The 19,179-nt window shown below is 42.6% G+C and overlaps 1 protein-coding gene across 2 annotated transcripts in view; it reads left to right on the top strand.

Moving 5' to 3' along the window:
* The first annotated feature begins 3,131 nt into the window (after positions 1–3,131).
* Positions 3,132–19,179, top strand: part of tex264 (testis expressed 264, ER-phagy receptor) — a 218,761-nt gene continuing 202,713 nt past the window's right edge. Inside the window, exons 1-2 of one of the 2 annotated variants that reach the window (XM_008105085.3) lie at positions 3,132–3,288; positions 12,412–12,700. In XM_008105085.3, coding sequence (XP_008103292.2) covers positions 12,443–12,700 — 258 coding nt within the window. In that variant the 5' untranslated portion in view covers positions 3,132–3,288; positions 12,412–12,442. Of the gene's footprint in view, positions 3,289–7,159; positions 7,210–12,411; positions 12,701–19,179 lie in introns of those variants that run through there. The other variant, XM_008105086.3, reaches the window with a different exon arrangement.

The raw sequence follows: 19,179 nt of genomic DNA, 5'->3' as shown, positions 1-19,179 counted from the left end.
TCCGGTTTAACTCCAACCAAACGTTCACTGTAACTAGAGTCATGCCTCCTACTGCACAAAGGGCCAAAGAAGAGTCAAAACACTCACCAGTAGTGAGAGCAAGCGATGCCGTCGTCAAAAGCCAAGCCGAATTTAGGAACCAGTAGGAAGCCAACAAATGCCAAGCCAGGAGCGAGCAACGCCGTCGTCAGGAGCCAAGCCGAATCCAGAAACCCAAAAGGAAGCCAGCGAACACCAAACCAGGAATGAGCGTGGTCGTTGTCAGGAGCCAACACCGAACTCAGGAGCCACGGGGAAATCAGGAACGAGCGTTGTCGTCGTCAGGAGTCGAAGCCAAAGGGAAGCCAGGAACGCCAAACCAGGAACGAACGTTGTCGTCGTCAGGAGCCAAACCAGATTCAGAAACACGAAGCTGTACAGCCAGGACCCAAGGAGAACAGGCAGCGACAAAGCAATGTCCACAGCTGATCTTGATCTCATATGTGAACCTCGTTCATCAGAATCATAGAATCATAGAATAGTAGAGTTGGAAGAGACCTCAAGGGCCATCTAGTCCAACCCCCCGCTAAGAAGCAGGAAATCGCATTCAAAGCACCCCCGACAGATGGCCATCCAGCCTCTGCTTAAAAGCCTCCAAAGAAGGAGCCTCCACCACGGCCCGGGGGAGAGAGTTCCACTGCCGAACAGCCCTCACAGTGAGGAAGTTCTTCCTGATGTTCAGGTGGAATCTCCTTTCCTGTAGTTTGAAGCCATTGTTCCGTGTCCTAGTCTGCAGGGCAGCAGAAAATAAGCTTGCTCCCTCCTCCCTATGACTTCCCCTCACATATTTGTACATGGCTATCATGTCTCCTCTCAGCCTTCTCTTCTGCAGGCTAAACATGCCCAGCTCTTTAAGCCTCTCCTCATAGGGCTTGTTCTCCAGACCCTTAATCATTTTAGTTGCCCTCCTCTGGACGCTTTCCAGCTTGTCAGCATCTCCCTTCATCTGCGGTGCCCAAAACTGGACACAGTATTCCAGGTGTGGTCTGACCAAGGCAGAATAGAGGGGGAGCATGACTTCCCTGGATCTAGACGTTATTCCCCTATTGATGCAGGCCAAAATCCCATTGGCTTTTTTAGCTGCCGCATCACATTGTAGGCTCATGTTTAACTTGTTGTCCACGAGGACTCCAAGATCTTTTTCGCACACACTGCTGTCAAGCCAGGCGTCCCCCATTCTGTATCTTTGATTTCCATTTTTTCTGCCGAAGTGAAGTATCTTGCATTTGTCCCTGTTGAACTTCATTTTGTTAGTTTCGGCCCATCTCTCTAGTCTGTCAAGATCGTTTTGAATTCTGCTCCTGTCTTCTGGAGTGTTAGCTATCCCTCCGAGTTTGGTGTCATCTGCAAACTTGATGATCGTGCCTTCTAACCCTTCGTCTAAGTCGTTAATAAAGATGTTGAACAGAACCGGGCCCAGGACGGAGCCCTGCGGCACTCCACTTGTCACTTCTTTCCATGATGAAGACGACGCATTGGTGAGCACCCTTTGGGTTCGTTCGCTTAGCCAATTACAGATCCACCTAACCGTAGATCAGTAGAACAGATCAGCCCTCCAATCACTCCATCTTTGTTCAAGACTTAGATCTCCCCATGTCCCTGGTGTACCAGTAGTTTGCCAGTCCCCTGATGCACCCTCAGAAACTGGTTCTGCACATTTACTTGAGTCCAATCTGCAGCATCTTCCATCCCACTCCCAGACCCATCATCCCCAGAAAAACCTTCAAACGTTTCATCTACCGTGGGAGCAGTAAGTATTTCCCGGATCTTTTTCCTTTCCCTTTCCTCATATGACTCTTGCTCCCGAGTTGACCTCTTAGTTCCTCTACTTTCTGTTAACCCATCATCTTCCAGCATTGACTCCTCTTCACTAGAGAACCCTTCAAACGTTTCATCCTCAGAAGGAGCCATAAGTAATTCCCGAACCCGCTTTACTTGCTGTTCCTCATCAAACATCTGCTCACTATTATCCCTTTTCCTCCTACTAGCAGTTTTACCAGTAGTACCAGAACTGCCCCTTGGCCCAACTACAACACAGAAGATATGTGCCACGCAGGTGAACAATAAAGAAATGGTTTATTCTTCTTAAACCTAGAACAACATATATATGTGCTCACTTGCAGCAACTCACATAATGTCCTTTTATGAGAGATTTAAAATAGCCTTTCCTTTCTCCATGTGGGTAAATTCCTTCCAGCAGTTCATGAGGCAAGAGCACACTTCAAAACTCCTGTGTCTCTTTCTCTCTGCTTCATTCTTCCAACTGTCACGCTGCACCCTGTTTAGCTCAGGCCTGAACAAAATTACAATAGTATCAAAAACTCCCATGCTTACCAGCTCTCCAGACATGGCTCAACCAATCAGCTTCATGCATCTTATTTTGCAGTTGACACACACACATTAAATTATTTTTTACATACGGCAAACAGGCCCTCAACTGGAATATGTGCATGTTGCCCCCAGTGCCAGATTGTTTAGGTGGGCTTAAGCACAGGGCCTCCATTGAACAGGAGGAGCATCTTCCTGCCTATATATTTTGTTTCTGTGGTGCAATTCTACATTTGAAGGTGTCCTCTTTGGGTGCAATTCCTGACATATAATGAGAGAGTTGATAAGTCTATGGCAGGAATGGGCGAACTTCGGCCCTCCAGGTGTTTTGGACTTCAACTCCCACGACTCCTAACAATTCCAGCTGTTAGGAATGGTGGGAATTGAAGTCCAAAACACCTGGAGGGCCGAAGTTTGCCCATGCCTGGTCTATGGGAGCGTGTCACAAAGCAGGCATGTAGGCCTCCCTCCTTCAGGCCCAAGTAAAGAAGCAGCTTCACTAGCACAGGGTCCCACTGGGCCTCAACCCGGCTCTGGTGAGAGGGAGGCCAATTTCCTTGTGCCTGGGCCTACTGGGAAGGGCATGGTTCTACCTCTAGTTGAGCAAAACAGAGGCCTCTTTCGCCAGGCGACCCAGAGGCGACTCTCCACGCTCCACGGCTGCTTCCTCCTCCTCTTGAGAGGACTGACTCCCTTCAGAGCCAGCGGCCCTCGCGCCTCCCCTCGGGGCCACCAATCACGGGAGGCGCGCTCCCGCGCAGGCACGCACACGCACGCGCGCATCGGCGGCGAAGACGCGCCTCCCTCCCTCCTCCTCCTCCTCCTCCTCCTCCCTCTCACCGCCCGCGCGAGCCAGGCGCGCCCCCGAGCGTCCTCTCAGCTGCTGACTCCGGAGCCGCTGACTGGAGAGCGCCGTGCGAGGTGAGTCGGGAGGAGGGCAAGCGGGGGAGGGAGGGAAGGGGGATCCCTCGGAGGGGTTCAGGGCGGCGGGAGAAAAAAAGAACGAAAGGCCAGGCCAGGAGGGTATCCCCATCTCCAAGGATTCTGTGGGGCTTTGATGCGGAGTCAAGGGGCAACAGCGGGGAGGAGTCGACGAGGAAGGGATCCCCACTTCATTGGCCGACGCAGTAGGAACCTCACCTTATTGGCTGACAAGATGGGATCCCCACCTTATTGGCCCGACGCTAGGGGACACCCCCCTTTATTGGTTGACGTGGTGAGATCACCATCCTATTGGCTGACAGATGCTGCCCCCCCTTATTGCCTAACTGGTATGTCTCTTACCTGGTTGCTCACAGATGCTATCTCCCACCTTTTTGGCTGAGGCAGACACCTACTTCATTGGCTGACAGGTGGGATCGCAACATTAATAGTTGAGCAGGTGGAATCCCCACCTTGTGGGCTGACACTGGGGGAAACCCACCTAACTGGCTCACATGATGGTCCTCATAGCCAACAGCTACGATTCTCGCCTTATGGGCCCCACACTTTATTGACTTACATGATACTCACCTCATTTTATTGATACTCTCCTCATCTTATTGACTGATGGGAGCCCCTGGTGGTGCAATAGGTTAAACCCTTGTGCTGGCAGGACTGTTGACCAAAAGGTGGGCAGTTCAAATCTAGGGAGCGGGTTGAGCTCCCGTCTGTCAGCTCTAGCTCCCCATATGAGGACATGAGAGAAGCCTCCCACAGGATGGTAAAACATCAAACATCTGGGCATCCTCTGGGCAACGTCCTTGCAGATGGCCAATTCTCTCTCACCAGAAGCGACTTGCAGTATCTCAAGTCACTCCTGATATGAAAAAAAGACTGACAACTGGGGCTCCAACTTATTGGCCTACACCCCTTGGGAGGATTTGGAGGTGGGTATGTGTGTGTTCAGGGCTGGTGGCATTTCAGAGGATCTTTCTAGAGGAGACAGAGGAGGATCTCCAGCTCTGGAGAAGATTATGTATTATTTATTCATTTACTGTACTTATATCCCACCCTTCTCACCCCCAAAGGGGGACTCAGGGCAGCTTACAAACTATGGCAATAATTCAATGCCAGATTCAGACAACAATAACAGTAAAACACAATATTATAAAATTGTAAAAATATATATATCAATTATAAATAATCTTTCAAATGATTAAAACATCGAAGGTCTAGCACCAACTGAGCTTTGTAAACATTAAACCAATTGCTTTTGCCATTCTTATACAGATTCCATCATACTTATGGGTCACATTAATCCCCAAAGGCTTGCTGAAATAGCCAAGATCCTGGCACATTGGACTTCTCCCAGGAAACTCTCAGGAAGAGGGCTTAAGAGGCGAGAGGGGATGTGACACCATGGAAGATCTGAGCAGAGCAATTAGGGTGACTGAGAGGGAACCTGTCTCTTGGCGTGTTTGAGGGAAGGGTGGGGGAATGATTTTCGCAGAATGGAGTCACATTTCAAAAGTTTCATGTGGAGGGAATAATGGTAAGAGGGATGCTAGCCAGCCACAGCTGCCTGGAGAAGACTGGCTTCTGTGGTTGTCAGCGGAAAGGTGACTAACTCATTCCTCCTTCCCCCACCCGCTTGTTCTTCTCAACACATTTTTTAAAAATATTATAACTCCTACATGATCTGTAAGGAAGATGCCACATAAGATTTAGAATACATTTGTATTGAACATAAACAACAGCTCATGAGGGCCCCATAGAATACAGTGGGAACGCAGAGTGAGAACAGGAAAACAGTCCTTCTGATTGGATCCCTCCCAATGAGAGATCGTGGGATCAGATTTTTCCTGAGTGCTTCTCAAACTCGGAGATGGGTATCACTCACTGTTTGTCTTGTTGCCATAAGTGGCTCTCAAGGGAATGACTCAAGCTCCAGTAAAAAAACAAAACAAAAATTCCAATTTAAACAGTCCTCAGTGTGTTTAGTAGTAGAAAACCCAAGGGCACCAAATCCCATCAGATCTGTTCAGCCCTGGTTAGGACTTGGGCAAACAGCCACCAACTAACCTCAGACACTGTAGGCTGTGTTTCAGAGGGAGGAACTGGCAAAACCACCTTGTCATTATAAGTCGACAAGTAACTTGCTGGCATGTACACACAGAGTAAAATTAAGCTATCTGCTTGTACATAATCCTTTCAGTTGTCCCTCCACAATTTCCTTATTAACCTGTGTGAATTCTAGCTCTTCCTTTATGGATACACTTGTGTCATTTATCACCACAAGGACTCTTCTACTGAGAAGTTTATATTATTCCTACAATGGAGTCTTGTGTTTTTCCTAGCTATTCAAAATATTTTTCTAACTGTAACTGCATCTGTGTGCTGGCTACAGCTTTTGCTACTGAAATTTTGCTGCCACACAGCTGTTAGAGGTACACAGCAATGTGACAGCAATCTTACTTGAGATTGAACTTTATATTCCTAGCTGACTCAATATCAGCATATGCTGTATCTATGTCATGCATTTATTTAATTCATGTTTCACATATTTAATCAAAAATAAGTTCTGCTCAAGAAGTTTTCTCAAGATATATATTTTTAAGATTACTTTTTCATCTCTAAACATATAGCAGCTGTTTATTCTGGGTTTGTTTTAAGAAGGATGTAAGTTCAAAATGTTGTCCTGTAAAAGTCTCAGTCCCTGGAGTGATGCCAGTCCTTGATATATTTCAAGGAAAGAAACAGTTGAGGAAAAAACCTTGGATGGTTCCAACATCAAATAGTGTGGGAAGCTCAATTTGGATTCTCCTTTATTTGGCTAAAAGGCATGTGGTTATAACTGCTACGTAAACTGTTGGAGCAGTGCCAATATATCTGAAACTTGACTTGGTGTAGAGAGAATTTGACTGATTTAACATACTGCAATTCAGGCAATACTGTCCTAAACTCTTCAATGGACCATGGCTGAGTTCAATGTGCAGTGGCTGTTAGAGATTACATTTGAATGGAAAAACCCCTCTTTGTGCTGGCTAGGGGCACTGGATGAGCAGCTGCTAGTAACCTGGCTTTTAACCAGCACTTTTGATTTGGTGGCATTGTGGGATAGAGTTCAATTTGCAGGCAGTGCCCTGAGTTACAAGCATCCAACTTATAAACAACTCATGGTTAAGAATGTGAGTGAGACAACAAGAAGTGAGAGAAATCTATTCCTCGGAAGAGAAATTCACTCCTGAAAGGGTTTTCATGGGGAAAAGGTGTATCCTCTGAAGCTTTCTCACCAATCCTTGTTTCCACAACAAGCTGTATTTTCCAAAATCTTTATCACAGGGAAAGAGAAGTGAAATCTTCCGAACAGGGGCACAGACAGCAAAACAAACACCACACGTATTCACCTTCCCTCTTAAAAATATACCTGTTCTGACTTGCATACAAATTCAGCTTAAGAACAAATTTACAGAACCTATCTTGTTTGTAACCTGGGGATTTCTTGTACTTTATATCATCTTTACCTATGGCTGTATTAATCTTTTTGAGACATGACAGTACCAGGGATGTTGTAAGATGAGGATTATGGAAGGTTTCCGTGCATAGGTTTCCTCTGAAAGGAACAAAGATGTCCCTTCCACTTCCTTGCTGAAAACTCCAGGAAATAGTGGATATTTTGAGTGTTCATCTTCATAGCACTGTGATGATGATAGCTGGAAGAATTGCTTTGAAAACCAACCGGTTTTAAAGTTTTCAGTAAAAACCTTCCTGCTTCTTTAAGGAATGGTTGTGAAAGGGCAGCCGGATTTGAAGAGCTGTGCACGAGCTTGTGATCTCATCGAGCTGGTACACACGAACCAGGAAGTGAAATACAGCTGAAATAAACAGGATCAGTAAGAAGCAAAGAAACAGCTTTTTGAAGTGAGGGATGGATTGGGATTTTCAGATTTCATTTTTAAAACAATCGGATTTATTTTTTAAAAATGGTGGCATTTTGCCCTTATCATATCACCAAGGTTTAGCAGTCTTGTTTATCAGTTCTTTGGAATAAAATTCCACTCCTTGTTTCTGTGGAATATGTTAGGAGAATACACCTAGAATGTACTTCTCTCCCCCTTCGCTTTTAACAATTAGAAATAAAAACACTGAGAATGAAGATATATTTCAGTGGACTGGCATAGACTGCAAAAATGTATTTGCAGTTAGGCAGTGATCAGTGTTACTGTACAATGTCACACTGAAACTTTAGACTCCAATGTGAGCAATGTTGATGTTTTGTCTTTAATATTTATTTATTCCTTCAAAAATTACTGAGGGAGAGACAGTGTGATTTGAGCATTGGATTGTGACTGTGGAGATCAGGATTTGAATATCCACTCTGCCATGAAACCCACTGGGTGACCTTGGGAAAGCCACACTTTCTCAGCCTCAGAGGAATCATAGAATCATAGAATAATAGAATTGAAAGACCTCATGGGCCATCCAGTCCAAGCCCTGCCAAGAAGCAGGAAATCCAGCTTCTGTTTAAAAGCCTCCAAAAAAGAAGCCTCCACCACAGTCTGGGAGAGAGAGTTACACTGCCGAACAGCGCGCACAGTGAAGAAGTTCTTCCTGATATTCAGGTGGAATCTCCTTTCCTGTAGTTTGAAGCCATTGTTCCGCTTCCTAGTCTTGAGGGCAGCCCCAAATTAGTAAATGCAAGTAATGTAAATACATACATGTGAAGCATGAATGTTCATGTTACTCCCATTTAATAAAATGGGGCATGATCTGCATTTTTTTGTATCTGTGGTAAGTCTCAGAACCAAACCCCACGGTTATGGCAAGTCTATATGTTTCCTTGTAAACAACGTTTGTCAACAGCTGATATTTCATAGTAATAATAATAAAAAATATTTATTACCTGCCTCTCCTAATGTTCGAGGTGAGGTACTACATAGTCAAATATGTATGCACATAAAATACATAAATTACGTAGATAAAACACAAACATTTCAAAAAGCTGTAATCAAACACTGATACAGAATTGACATATAGAATCATAGAATCATGCTTTGAATGTGATTTTCTTGCTTCTTGGCAGGGAGTTGGACTGGATGGCCCATGAGGTCTCTTCCAACTCTATGTTTCTATGATACATAATAATATAAATAAAATAATAATTGGTAATGTAATAATATATAATAAAAGCACCCTTATGTATAGTTCATTGTTATTGATAATGCAAATTATTATTATAATATAGTGCATTATATGTAAGGCTGATTTTTTTACAACAAGTTTGAAAACTAGATTACTTATTGGAACTAAAACAGTTTGATGATTGACCATGTAATATCTTTGTTTTGCTAGCTGCAGTTCATTTCTGGGTCTAATCTGAAGTGCTGATTTGAAGGTTAAAGTCTGAAAAGGTCTGGGACATGAAAGGCCATACTCTTTTATATGTACCTCTTTTCATGGTAGATCTTTCTCAAAGGGTCAACTTTTGGTACCCTCACTAACTGAAGTGAGCTAAGTAACTATGGTATGAGGCCCCTTCTACGCTGCCATAAAATCCAGATTATCTGCTTTGAACTGGATTATATGGCAGTGTAGAAGGGGCCTCAGAGAGAGGTCCCATTGGTAGTGGCATTCCAGTAGTACCTCATTGTCCGGGGGCCATATTTTCAGTTCATTTGGCAGTTTATGTTTGCCTGTGCTTTACAAATAGCTCATTCAGTTTGGTCAGCTCCGTTTTAAAATGTGCATATTTTAATTCTGGGTTAGTGTGAGTTCTGTTTCCTTTTCTGTTTCCTCAGATTTCATGGTTTATTTCTGTTTTGTGTTGAAGTGGCTTTTTCATCTGTTTATTATATGCCTCCTAGTTACATTTGTTTTGTATGCAACACTAATATCAAATGTACAAATAAACACACAGACTACGTTGTCATCGGCATATTGGAGTTCTATAACAGATATTGTGGTGACCTTGGTTTTGGTTCTCAGTCTGCTGAGGTTAAATAGCTTGCCATCTGTCCGATAGATAATTTCCACACCGGTGGAAAACTTCCCATCAACAAGGTAAAGTATGATAGCGATGAAGATGGAAAATAAGGTGGGGGCAATAACACATCCCTGCTTGACACCTGATTCCACCTTAAATGGGTCACTTTGGGAGCCGTTGCTGTCCAAGATTGTTGCCATCATGTCATCATGGAGGAGCCGCAGGATGTTCACAAACTTGTCAGGGCACCCAATTTTTTGGAGGATGGTCCAGAGAGCGCTGTGATTCACTGTGTCGAATGCGTTTGCAAGGTAAATGAATGCCATGTACAGAGGTTGGTTTTGTTCACTGCATTTTTCTTGGAGCTGTCGTGCAGTGAAGATCATGTCCACTGTTCCTCTGGAGGGACGGAAGCCGTTCTGGGATTCTGGGAGGGTGTCTTCTGAACCAGGGAGAAGGTGGTTTGCAAGGATTCTTGCGAGAATTTTCCCAGCGGAGGTTAGAAGGGAGATACCGCGATAGTTCCCGCAGTCTGTTCTGTCCCCTTTCTTGAAAAGGTTGATGATGGTGGCATCCTTGAAGTCAGCTGGGATTTTCTCTGTCACCCACACTTTTTCAATGAGCTGGTGGAGTTGTTGTATCAGCTCAGGTCCACCCTCTTTGATGATTTCAGCATGGATCCCATCAGGTCTGCTGGCTTTGTTGTTTTTTTGTTGGCTGATGGCATTGCTGACTTCTTCCAAACTAGGCAGTGCTGCAAGCTCATCCCTGGTTTGCTGTTGCGGGATTTGTGAGAAGGCCTCTTCGGCCACATTGGAGCTGCGATTCAGCAGGTTCTGGTAGTGCTCTTTCCAACGTAGTGCAATTGATGTTTTGTCCTTCAGAAGTTTGGTTCCATCTGATGAGTATAGAGGATGTATGCCATGGTTTCTTGGTCCGTAGATGATCTTTGTGGCTTTGAAAAATCCCTGAGCATCATGGGTGTCTGCAAAGTGTTGAATTTCTTCAGCCTTCTTTGTCCACCAGAAGTTCTTGAGTTCTCTGGTCCTTCTTTGGACCTCAGCTTTTGCACTGGCATAGATCTTTTTCTTAGCAGCACAGTTGGTTTCACTCTGCCATGTTTGGAAGGCTTTCCTTTTGTTATCAATTAGCTGTTGGATTTCTTTGTTGTTATCGTCAAACCAGTCTTGATGTTTCTTAGTTTGGTATCCAATGGTTTTTTTGCAGGCTGTGATGATGGAGGTCTTCAGTGTGTTCCAATGTTCCTCAACATTTTCGGGGTGTTCTGTGGGTAGATGATCCTTGAGTGTTGTTTGGAGAAGGGCTCGTTTGAAGGGCTCCTGAAGGGCTTGGGTGTTCATTTTGCGCCTTATTATCCAGATTATCAAAGCAGAAAATCTATATTATCTGCTTTGAATTGGATTATATGAATCTATACTGCCGTATAATTCAGTTCAAAGCAGGTAATCTGAAACCTCTGTTTCTACATCTACTTGGGGTACAATATTACAAGTACCAAGGACATAATTTACAACATCAGAGGTACATTTCCTTGCTCTTCTTTCAATGTCATATATGCCTCCCTATGCCAGCAATGCCCTTTTAAAATCTGCACTGGACAAACAGAGCAATCTCTACAAAAAAAGAGCAATGGACACATATCTGACATTAAAATAGAAATATCCCAAAACTGGTGAGAGCTACACTTTGCTAGCCCTCATCTTCCCTCCCTTCTCCATCAGTAAGGGGCCTTCCACACAGCCATATAATCCAGTTTATCAAAGCAGATAATCCACATTATCTGCTTTGAAATGGATTATATGAGTACACACTGCCATATAATCCAGTTCAAAGCAGATAATTCGGATTTTATATTGCAGTGTAGAAGGGTCCTGAGCCTGTCTCATGGGTCTAAGCAGATGTGTTTGTATTGGAGAGCTTATTGGCTGTAAACAATAGATTCAATAGTGTTTTCTGGGTCAAAACCGGAGGCAAATATGTGTTGTGCGGTGGTTCTCAATTTGTGGATCCCCAGATGTTTTGGCCTTTAACTCCCAGAAACCCTAACAGCTGATAAACTGGCTGGGATTTTTGGGAGTTGTAGGCCAAAACACCTGGGGACCCACAGGTTGAGAACCATTGGTGTAGTGGTCAGTAGAATGAGGTGCTTAGAAGTCCATTGTACAGTTGTTCAATGGTACCAAGAAAGTGAATTTGGTTTGTGGATTGTTCCAGGCTCATGTTGATGCATGGAAGTTTGGCACCCGCATCACACCACACCACATTACTGTATACAAACACATTCATGACTGACCTGAGACAATGCTACCTCATACACCCCAAAAACTTCTTTACCAATGGTTTCTTGATGACATCTTTGCAGTTTGGCTACATGGAAAACAATAACTGGAGAAGTTCCACCAGAATTTAAATAACTCCCACAACTCTGTACTATAGGTGAAGAAGTTAGTTTATATCCATGAAAGCTCAAAATAAAAAATCAGTCTGAGTGTGATGCCATGTTTCTTTTTTCCCCTCCCCCCTTTCTAAGGAGGGGAAAACTTTTAACACCTGCTCCACTAAATCAAAATTTTTGTTTACTAATTATTTTGTTTAATTATTATAGTTTAATCACCATTTTTTTAGGATGGGAAACATACTGTTTTAAACTACAAATGCCTGGTTAGTTCAGTACAGGAACTGTAAAAAATTATCTTAGTCTGCCTGTGTCAGAGTCTGGAGCATCATGTATTTTCAAGTAACATTTGATACACTCTGTACCAAAATTAAGTGATATTTTTCAAGGGCAGATTTTCTTTCCTCCACTGCGTTTGCTCTCTGCTAATTTCACCAAGGTGCATAGTAACAGGCCTTATCTCTACACTGTAAACTAGGATAGGGCTTTTATTTCTTGTCAAACCCGACAAACAGTTGCTGAGGTGGAATATTTTTCAGAGCATTTTCATTTGTTAAAGGTGCATGTCTGTATTTGGTTCAAAATGACTGTGACTTCGCAATAGCTTTTATAAAAGACTTAATGGTGGGGGTTGTGGTGAGGATCAAAGCTAAACTTCTGTGTAGCTGTAGGAGAATGCAGTTTGCGCTGACAGTGTCTAATCTTTGTCCTTTCTTATCACCAGTTGATACCTGAAGCTTGAGGCACCAGGAGTCATGTCAGACTGGCTGCTCATTGGATTGTTCGTGGCACTGGTTATACTTCTGCTGCTGACAATCTTTGGTTTTGCTGTGTATTCGGGACTCTTCGCAGAAGTGGTTGTCAGCGCTGGCTTGCCCCCAATTGGGAACATCACTGTGGCATACAAATTTCAGATTGGACCTTATGGTGATAGTGGAAGACTGTTTACAGAGAGCTGCAGCATCTCTCCAAAGTTGTGGTCCATCGCTGTGTACTATGACAATCCTCACACAGTAAGTCACATTGAGAACTCCGTCAATATTTAATGTTTATAATGCAGTACAGGAATCTCCTGAAATTATGTTAATTCTTTTTATTTTGATAATTTCAATTTTCATGTTATTGAATAAGATTGGTTTATTATTTTTCTTCAGATACCACCCCACACCTTTATATCTCTATTTTTCTAAGGAAACTTTCTATCACTATCTATTTTATGTGCATATTTCTTCATTGTGTTCAGGACAATAATTTCTGTTCCTCTGTGAATATTCACAAGCGTGGACATTCATTCTCAACATTTTTCCAGTATTAATGGTTTTATTTCCCCTTATTTGCTTTTTTAAATTGGCAAAGTGTTTTCTAGCCATTTGGTCTGTACACACATGGTCTGTATTTCTTGGAGGCCATTTGAGCTGAAGCCTTTTCATTTTGCCAGGCCAGAAAGCTTGTGCTATCATCTCCTGAAGAGAACTATGACCTGAAAGAATGTGGCTCTTCTTTTTTGTTACATTAGATTTTTTTTTAAGCTGGGTGATTGTGGTGGCAAAACGTCAGTAAATGAATGTGTTGCTGCGGATGAATAGTTGATCATTCACTGAGAAATTTTGATTGCATTGCTCTTTAGATTTGTCGAACATCTACTGAAGATAACACACCATTGGCAAAGAACGTTGTTTTAAATAACTTACAGACCTCCCATTAGGCTGACAGAAAGCATTTGCTCTCTATAGTAAAATGTATTTTCCCTAACATTTTGTCAAGCCGTTCTAATTGTCAACGCCAAGCATATGAAAATTGTATTGCATATTTTATCATTTGGTTTTAGTGGAATTGTGAGGCCCCAAGGAAATGGCAAGACATACCTGTAGAACAGGCTGATGACTCAAAGATAGATCAGAGGTCTGCTAAGTGTCTGCTTGAACTTAGGAATGGATTAAGCATGAAAAGAGTAATGAGGCTTGTTGGTTATTTCTATCCATTCGACTTGTTTCTTTAGAGTAGATACTCCTAGGGATGAAAGGCAGATTTGGCCTGCATTACCGAAACTTGGTTGGATGAGCTGGGGGGAGATAATCTCACCTACCTATGTCCACCAGGTTATGGAGGAACTGGCTTTGATGGAGCGGGCGAGGCGGGGACTAGAGTGCTTGTGGTAGACGACTCAGAGCGTCACTGACTGAACACGGACTAGAGCCTCTATTAAGGCCTACTCCACGGCATTGCGGTCAGCCAGAAAAGCTTTCTCGACTGTCCGCATCGCGTCTGCAATAAACAGACCAGCTGGGTTGTTCCGGGTTGTCCGGGAGCTCCTTCATCCACACGAGGGGCAGGAGCCCCCTGACAACCTGGTCACTCGATGCAGCGAGTTCGCGCATCATTTTGCAGATAAAGTCGCTCGATTACGCTCTGACTTGGACGCCAACTTTGATACAGTTCCAGATGAGGTACCTTGAGCATCTGTTGCTCCAACTTTGATGTATTCGTTTCAGCTTGTCCGGCCTGATGACGTGGACAAGATTCTTGGAGCGATGAGACCAACCACATGCCCTGTAGACCCTTGTCCTGCCTGGCTTATAAAACTTGCCGGGGGCGGGGGGGGGGGCGGGGGGGCGGGGGGTTGGTCGATTGGTTTCTGAGGATTATCAATGCCTCACTGGAACAAGGGCAATTTCCGTCAAGCCTGAAATAGGCAATTATTAGACCAATTTTGAAAAAGGCGTCCCTTGATTCCTCTATACTGTCAAACTATCGACCAATTTCAAACCTCCCATTTTTAGGCAAGGTTCCGGAGTGAGTAGTTGCTTCTCAACTCCAGGGATTCTTGGATGATACCGATTATTATGACCCATTCCAGTCTGGCTTCAGGCCTGGTCACAGCACTGAGATGGCTTTGGTTGCCTTGGTGGATGACCTCCGCAGAGAACTTGACTGCGGGAATGTGTCCCTGTTGGTTATCTTGGACATCTCAGCGGCTTTCGATACTATCAACCATGGTATCCTTCTGGGGCGGTTCTCTGGAATAGGGGTTGGGAGCACTGCTATGCAATGGCTCCACTCCTTCCTGGAGGGCTGCACCCAGATGGTGAAGATGGGGGATACCTGCTTGGATCCCTGGCCTTTGACCTGTGGGGTCCCACAAGGTTCTATTCTTTCCCTCATGATCTTTAACATCTACATGAAACCGCTGAGAGAGGTCATCTGGAGTTTTGGAGTTCGGTGCCCGCTCTACGCAGATGACACTCTATTACTCCTTTCCACCTACTTCCAAGGAAGCCTCTTGGATTCTGGACCAGTGTCTGGCTGCTGTGATGGGTTGGATGAGGGCCAACAAGCTGAAGCTCAATCCTGATTTTAAAAAAGCTCAAAACTGATAAAACAATAATAATAATTAGATATTTTGGTGATGGGACCCAAGTTTAAACACAACATTAATTTTCATTTCATATACCCATTGGATAGTACACATTAGATAGTACACAGACCAAAGGTAATTTTATGCACAATATTTTAAATAATTTTGTGCATGGAACAAAGTCTGTGCACTTTGAAAAGACGTCACTATCTCGGCCACTAATGTGGACAGTTTTGGATTTGGAGTATTTTGGATTTTGGAATTCAAGTTAATGGGGCTCAAACCGAATCTGACCATACTGTCCTTCATTTTGAAATAATTCCAGAGATTGTGGGGTGTCTGCTTACTGGCCTCTTCTCTGACTTTTCTGACAATTTGCAGATATATATATCTGTAGATTTTAACATATATTTTATGAATTTGAAGAAGATGATGTTGGCATTTTCAGTGGTTCTGCACAGTAGATGAATATAGATACTGTTTCTTGAACTAAAATTTTAATACAGATAGAGTTGAATTAGACAAGGTTGGAGATTGTTTGACACAAATTTGCTTATAAATTATTCTGCAATCCCACATCTATGTAGTGATGCTGAATGGGATTTATTTCTGTTTAGACTTGAATGGGATTGCATTGCAGATTTATTTATGTATTCAAGTTTTGTTTAATCTTTCTAACACTCCTTCATAAGAATGGCTGGAATGGCCCTTGGAGAACACTTTAGGAAGTCAGTTCTATAGCATGTGTCTCTGAAACAGGCCTGGTCTAGTGTCAGTAGCTAGCCCCCACAGGAAAATTGTCAGAGCTACAGCCAGCATTGGTACCGATATCTGCTCTGTCAGTGGTCTTAATTGGCCATAAGGGCCCTGATGTAATGTTGCCCCAGGGTATTGTATAGAATCCAAATGGCTACCTTCTGTTCTTCCCATTCCTGCCAGGCAAACAAGAAGGGTTCAACTTCTACCCATGGGTATTTTGCCAAGGACTTCCTCTAAGCTGGCACTGGCCTTGCTTGGAAGCCTATATCACCCTGAATGTTAAGCTTTTGTTTTTTAGTTTCAAGGCACGTATTGGCCGCAGCAAAAAACACTACGTTTCCTTGCGAATCCTGAGAGCTAGAAACATTTTTTTTAATCAAGGGATTCTGTCACAGTTGCTACATGTTTTATTCAGGGCATTTTTTTTAGTGTGCTCTTAGCTGTGGTAGTTTCTGATTCCCCACACAAGATTAACAGGTGAAATAAGTTTTTAAGAAAACCAAAACTGTATATAGAAAATAGTTACGGAGCCAAGTTACCTGATGAAATGACCTTCACTAACCACATTGTTTGTGTTACAAACACAAAGGGCTTATAGAAAGAGCCCAGTTCTTCTGCTCACTGTGAAAGGAGAGTATTTCTGGCATCTCTCCATTTTACTGGAATATTATTCAATGTGATTTAAATAATCCGGAAGGAAAATGTTACCATGCTTTTATCTTAAGACAATGTTAGGTTGACACTTGCCAAAAAAAAAAAAAAAAGAGTTTCCAAATACTTAGGCCCCTTCTACATTGCCATATAAAATCCAGATTATCTGCTTTGAACTGGATTATATGGTAGTATATATTCACGTAATCCTGTTCAAAGCAGATAATGTGGATTATCTACTTTGATAATCTGGATTATATGGCAGTGTAGAAGGGGCCTAAAAATGCATTCTCATTGTGACACCCCATTTCTTTTGCACCTTCTCTGTTTTTGGTCCAAAGGAAGTGCTTTCCACCATAGCTACTTTCATATTTGTTTTACATATTTGCTGGTTCTTTACTGCTGAATATAAATGTCTATATATTTGCTTATCAGCCAGCTAGATTTTCAGAGTTGAAGTGTTCTCCAGAAAGCATTTCTTGATGTGGAGGAACTGTTAGGTCTTTAATCATGGGACTAGACTCAGTTGAGATATATTCATTCTACAAATTCATTTAACAGTTGTGGACAAAATATTGCTTTCTATATCCGAATCTTCTCTATGGTACTAGGAACCCATTTGTTCTCTCACTGTCTAGTCATCAGTCTGCATTGTTTGTCTGCAGTTGCTTTCTCCCACAACTGTTCAACATGAAAAAGATCCCAGTTTTCAAAATTAAAAGTTGACTTCTGGCGATTTCTTTTTTTTCATATTTGTGGAAATTTGTGTAGCCCATAAAGAGTTACAATAACAGAAACTGCCTCCCAGATATACCCCAGTTGCCAACACATGGCTTCAGGAGTCCTCATACAGTTATTGTGTGCAACTGCCATAGTAGTACGGCTCTGGTCTGCTGCTCACAAGTAATCAAGGTATTCCCTTATTCTCTTTAAAGTTTCCATGTTCCAATACACTTGTCATAACAGAAGGATCATGTAGGGTTTGACAGTTTTCTCTATAGTGACTCTAGCATTACTTTGAAACTACTCTCATTCATTCCTGAAGTATAACTTCCGAAGTTTAATATTTTAACAATATTTGTTTTCACTTTTGTAAATTGCTTTGAGTTCTGGACTATTGAAAAAGGTGAGATATTAATAACAATAAACTTTCAAGCTACCTTAGGCCTGACGTTCTACACACTGTCCCTCTTTCCATATTTATATGCAAATGCATACAACCCTCAGTGATCATAAGAATCTTGAAAAAAGTAATAGCAATGGGTTAATAGTGTTGTAAACCAGCCCAGGCTGGTATTTAAGCAGAATAGGATGGGCAGAGGCTGCATAAAGAGAGAATACTGATCCCATAATGCCCAGAGCCGCTTGCGCAATCAGTATTTCTACTACAATACAAAATGTGCTGTGAAAGCATTCTTCATGATAGTAGTTTCTGCAGATACATTATATTGTTTAGCTTTGAGAAGGCAGAAAACCAACATATAAAATGTTATAAAATGCAGAAGAAGGATACTATGGAGTAAATGTTAAAATCTCGAGTCATGTGGTTTCCAAGGTCCAAAAAGAAAAGAAACTATACATAATATTGAGATGCAGTTAAGAGTCATTTGGAAAGGTGTTGCTCTTGGGGCTTTTGGTTCCTGTTATCTAAATCGGGGTTAGGCAACTCTAAATGTAAAGGTTGAGAAATTTGGCCCTCTAGATGTAAACATTGGAGAAATTATCTTGGAGGCACTCTAAGACCGTCAAAAATGGCCAGTGGCTGGAAGATTCTGGGAACTGTAATCCTAAAATAACACATCTAGCCTCTATTAAATACTGTTGATCTATCTCTTCACCATCTACACTGCCTAGGTCTCAGTGGAATTGTAGTCCAACAATACAGTGATACCTTGACTTAAGAGTTTAATTCATTCTGTGACCAAGTTCTTAACTCCAAACACTCTTATCTCAAAGTGAATTCTCCCATTGTTCTATTTATCTGTTCTGGCCCGCTGACCTCCTTTTTTGTTATGTGTTTTTAAATAGGAAAATGTACTTTATAAATAACGAATAATATATACATGCACATTCATATGGAACAATTAAAAAAAGAAAGATCAACTGTAAAATGGTAGAAGCACAAAGTTATAGCAAGGAAGCACAAAGCACAAATTAAAGAGGCAGAAGCCTCATTTTCTTCATACTGTACTCATTCCAGCCTCCCTCCCTCTCTTGCTCTCTCTCTTCATGAAGCCAAATATTCCAGGAATAAAAACCACACAAAATTAGCTAACCAAAAGTTCTTCAAAGCAGTTAAGAGTAAAGCGGACAGCAATCTCCCAAAGCAGATGAGGAAAGCAGACAACAACCTCCTAAAGTAGACAAGAGCACGAGGCTCGGAGACTGCTCCATTGAAGCCCTGAAGCCCTTTACTCTCTTGCTAGCGCTCCCTCTGGTGCTAGCTCTTAACTCAAAATGCTGCTCTTATGTAAAAGCAAAACCTAGGCTGAGTGACAGCTTAAGTTGGGATGTCCTTAAGTATAGGTTTCACTGTATTGAGAAGGCAGCAAGTTATCCATTCCTGATGTGCATATACCTGATGTCCTGTCACCAGGTGAACATTATTTCAGGGATTGGAAAACAACTGCATTAAGAACAGGGACAATTTTCTCCCCTGGATCCCATAGTGACTCTTCTTTCCACGCAAAATAAGTCCCCCTCCCCGCCCCCACCCTTATTTTCAGA

This window comes from Anolis carolinensis, chromosome 2 (assembly GCF_035594765.1).
Source record: "Anolis carolinensis isolate JA03-04 chromosome 2, rAnoCar3.1.pri, whole genome shotgun sequence".
Classification (NCBI taxonomy): Eukaryota; Metazoa; Chordata; class Lepidosauria; order Squamata; family Dactyloidae; genus Anolis; species Anolis carolinensis.
This window is presented reverse-complemented; position numbering and strand designations above follow the sequence as displayed.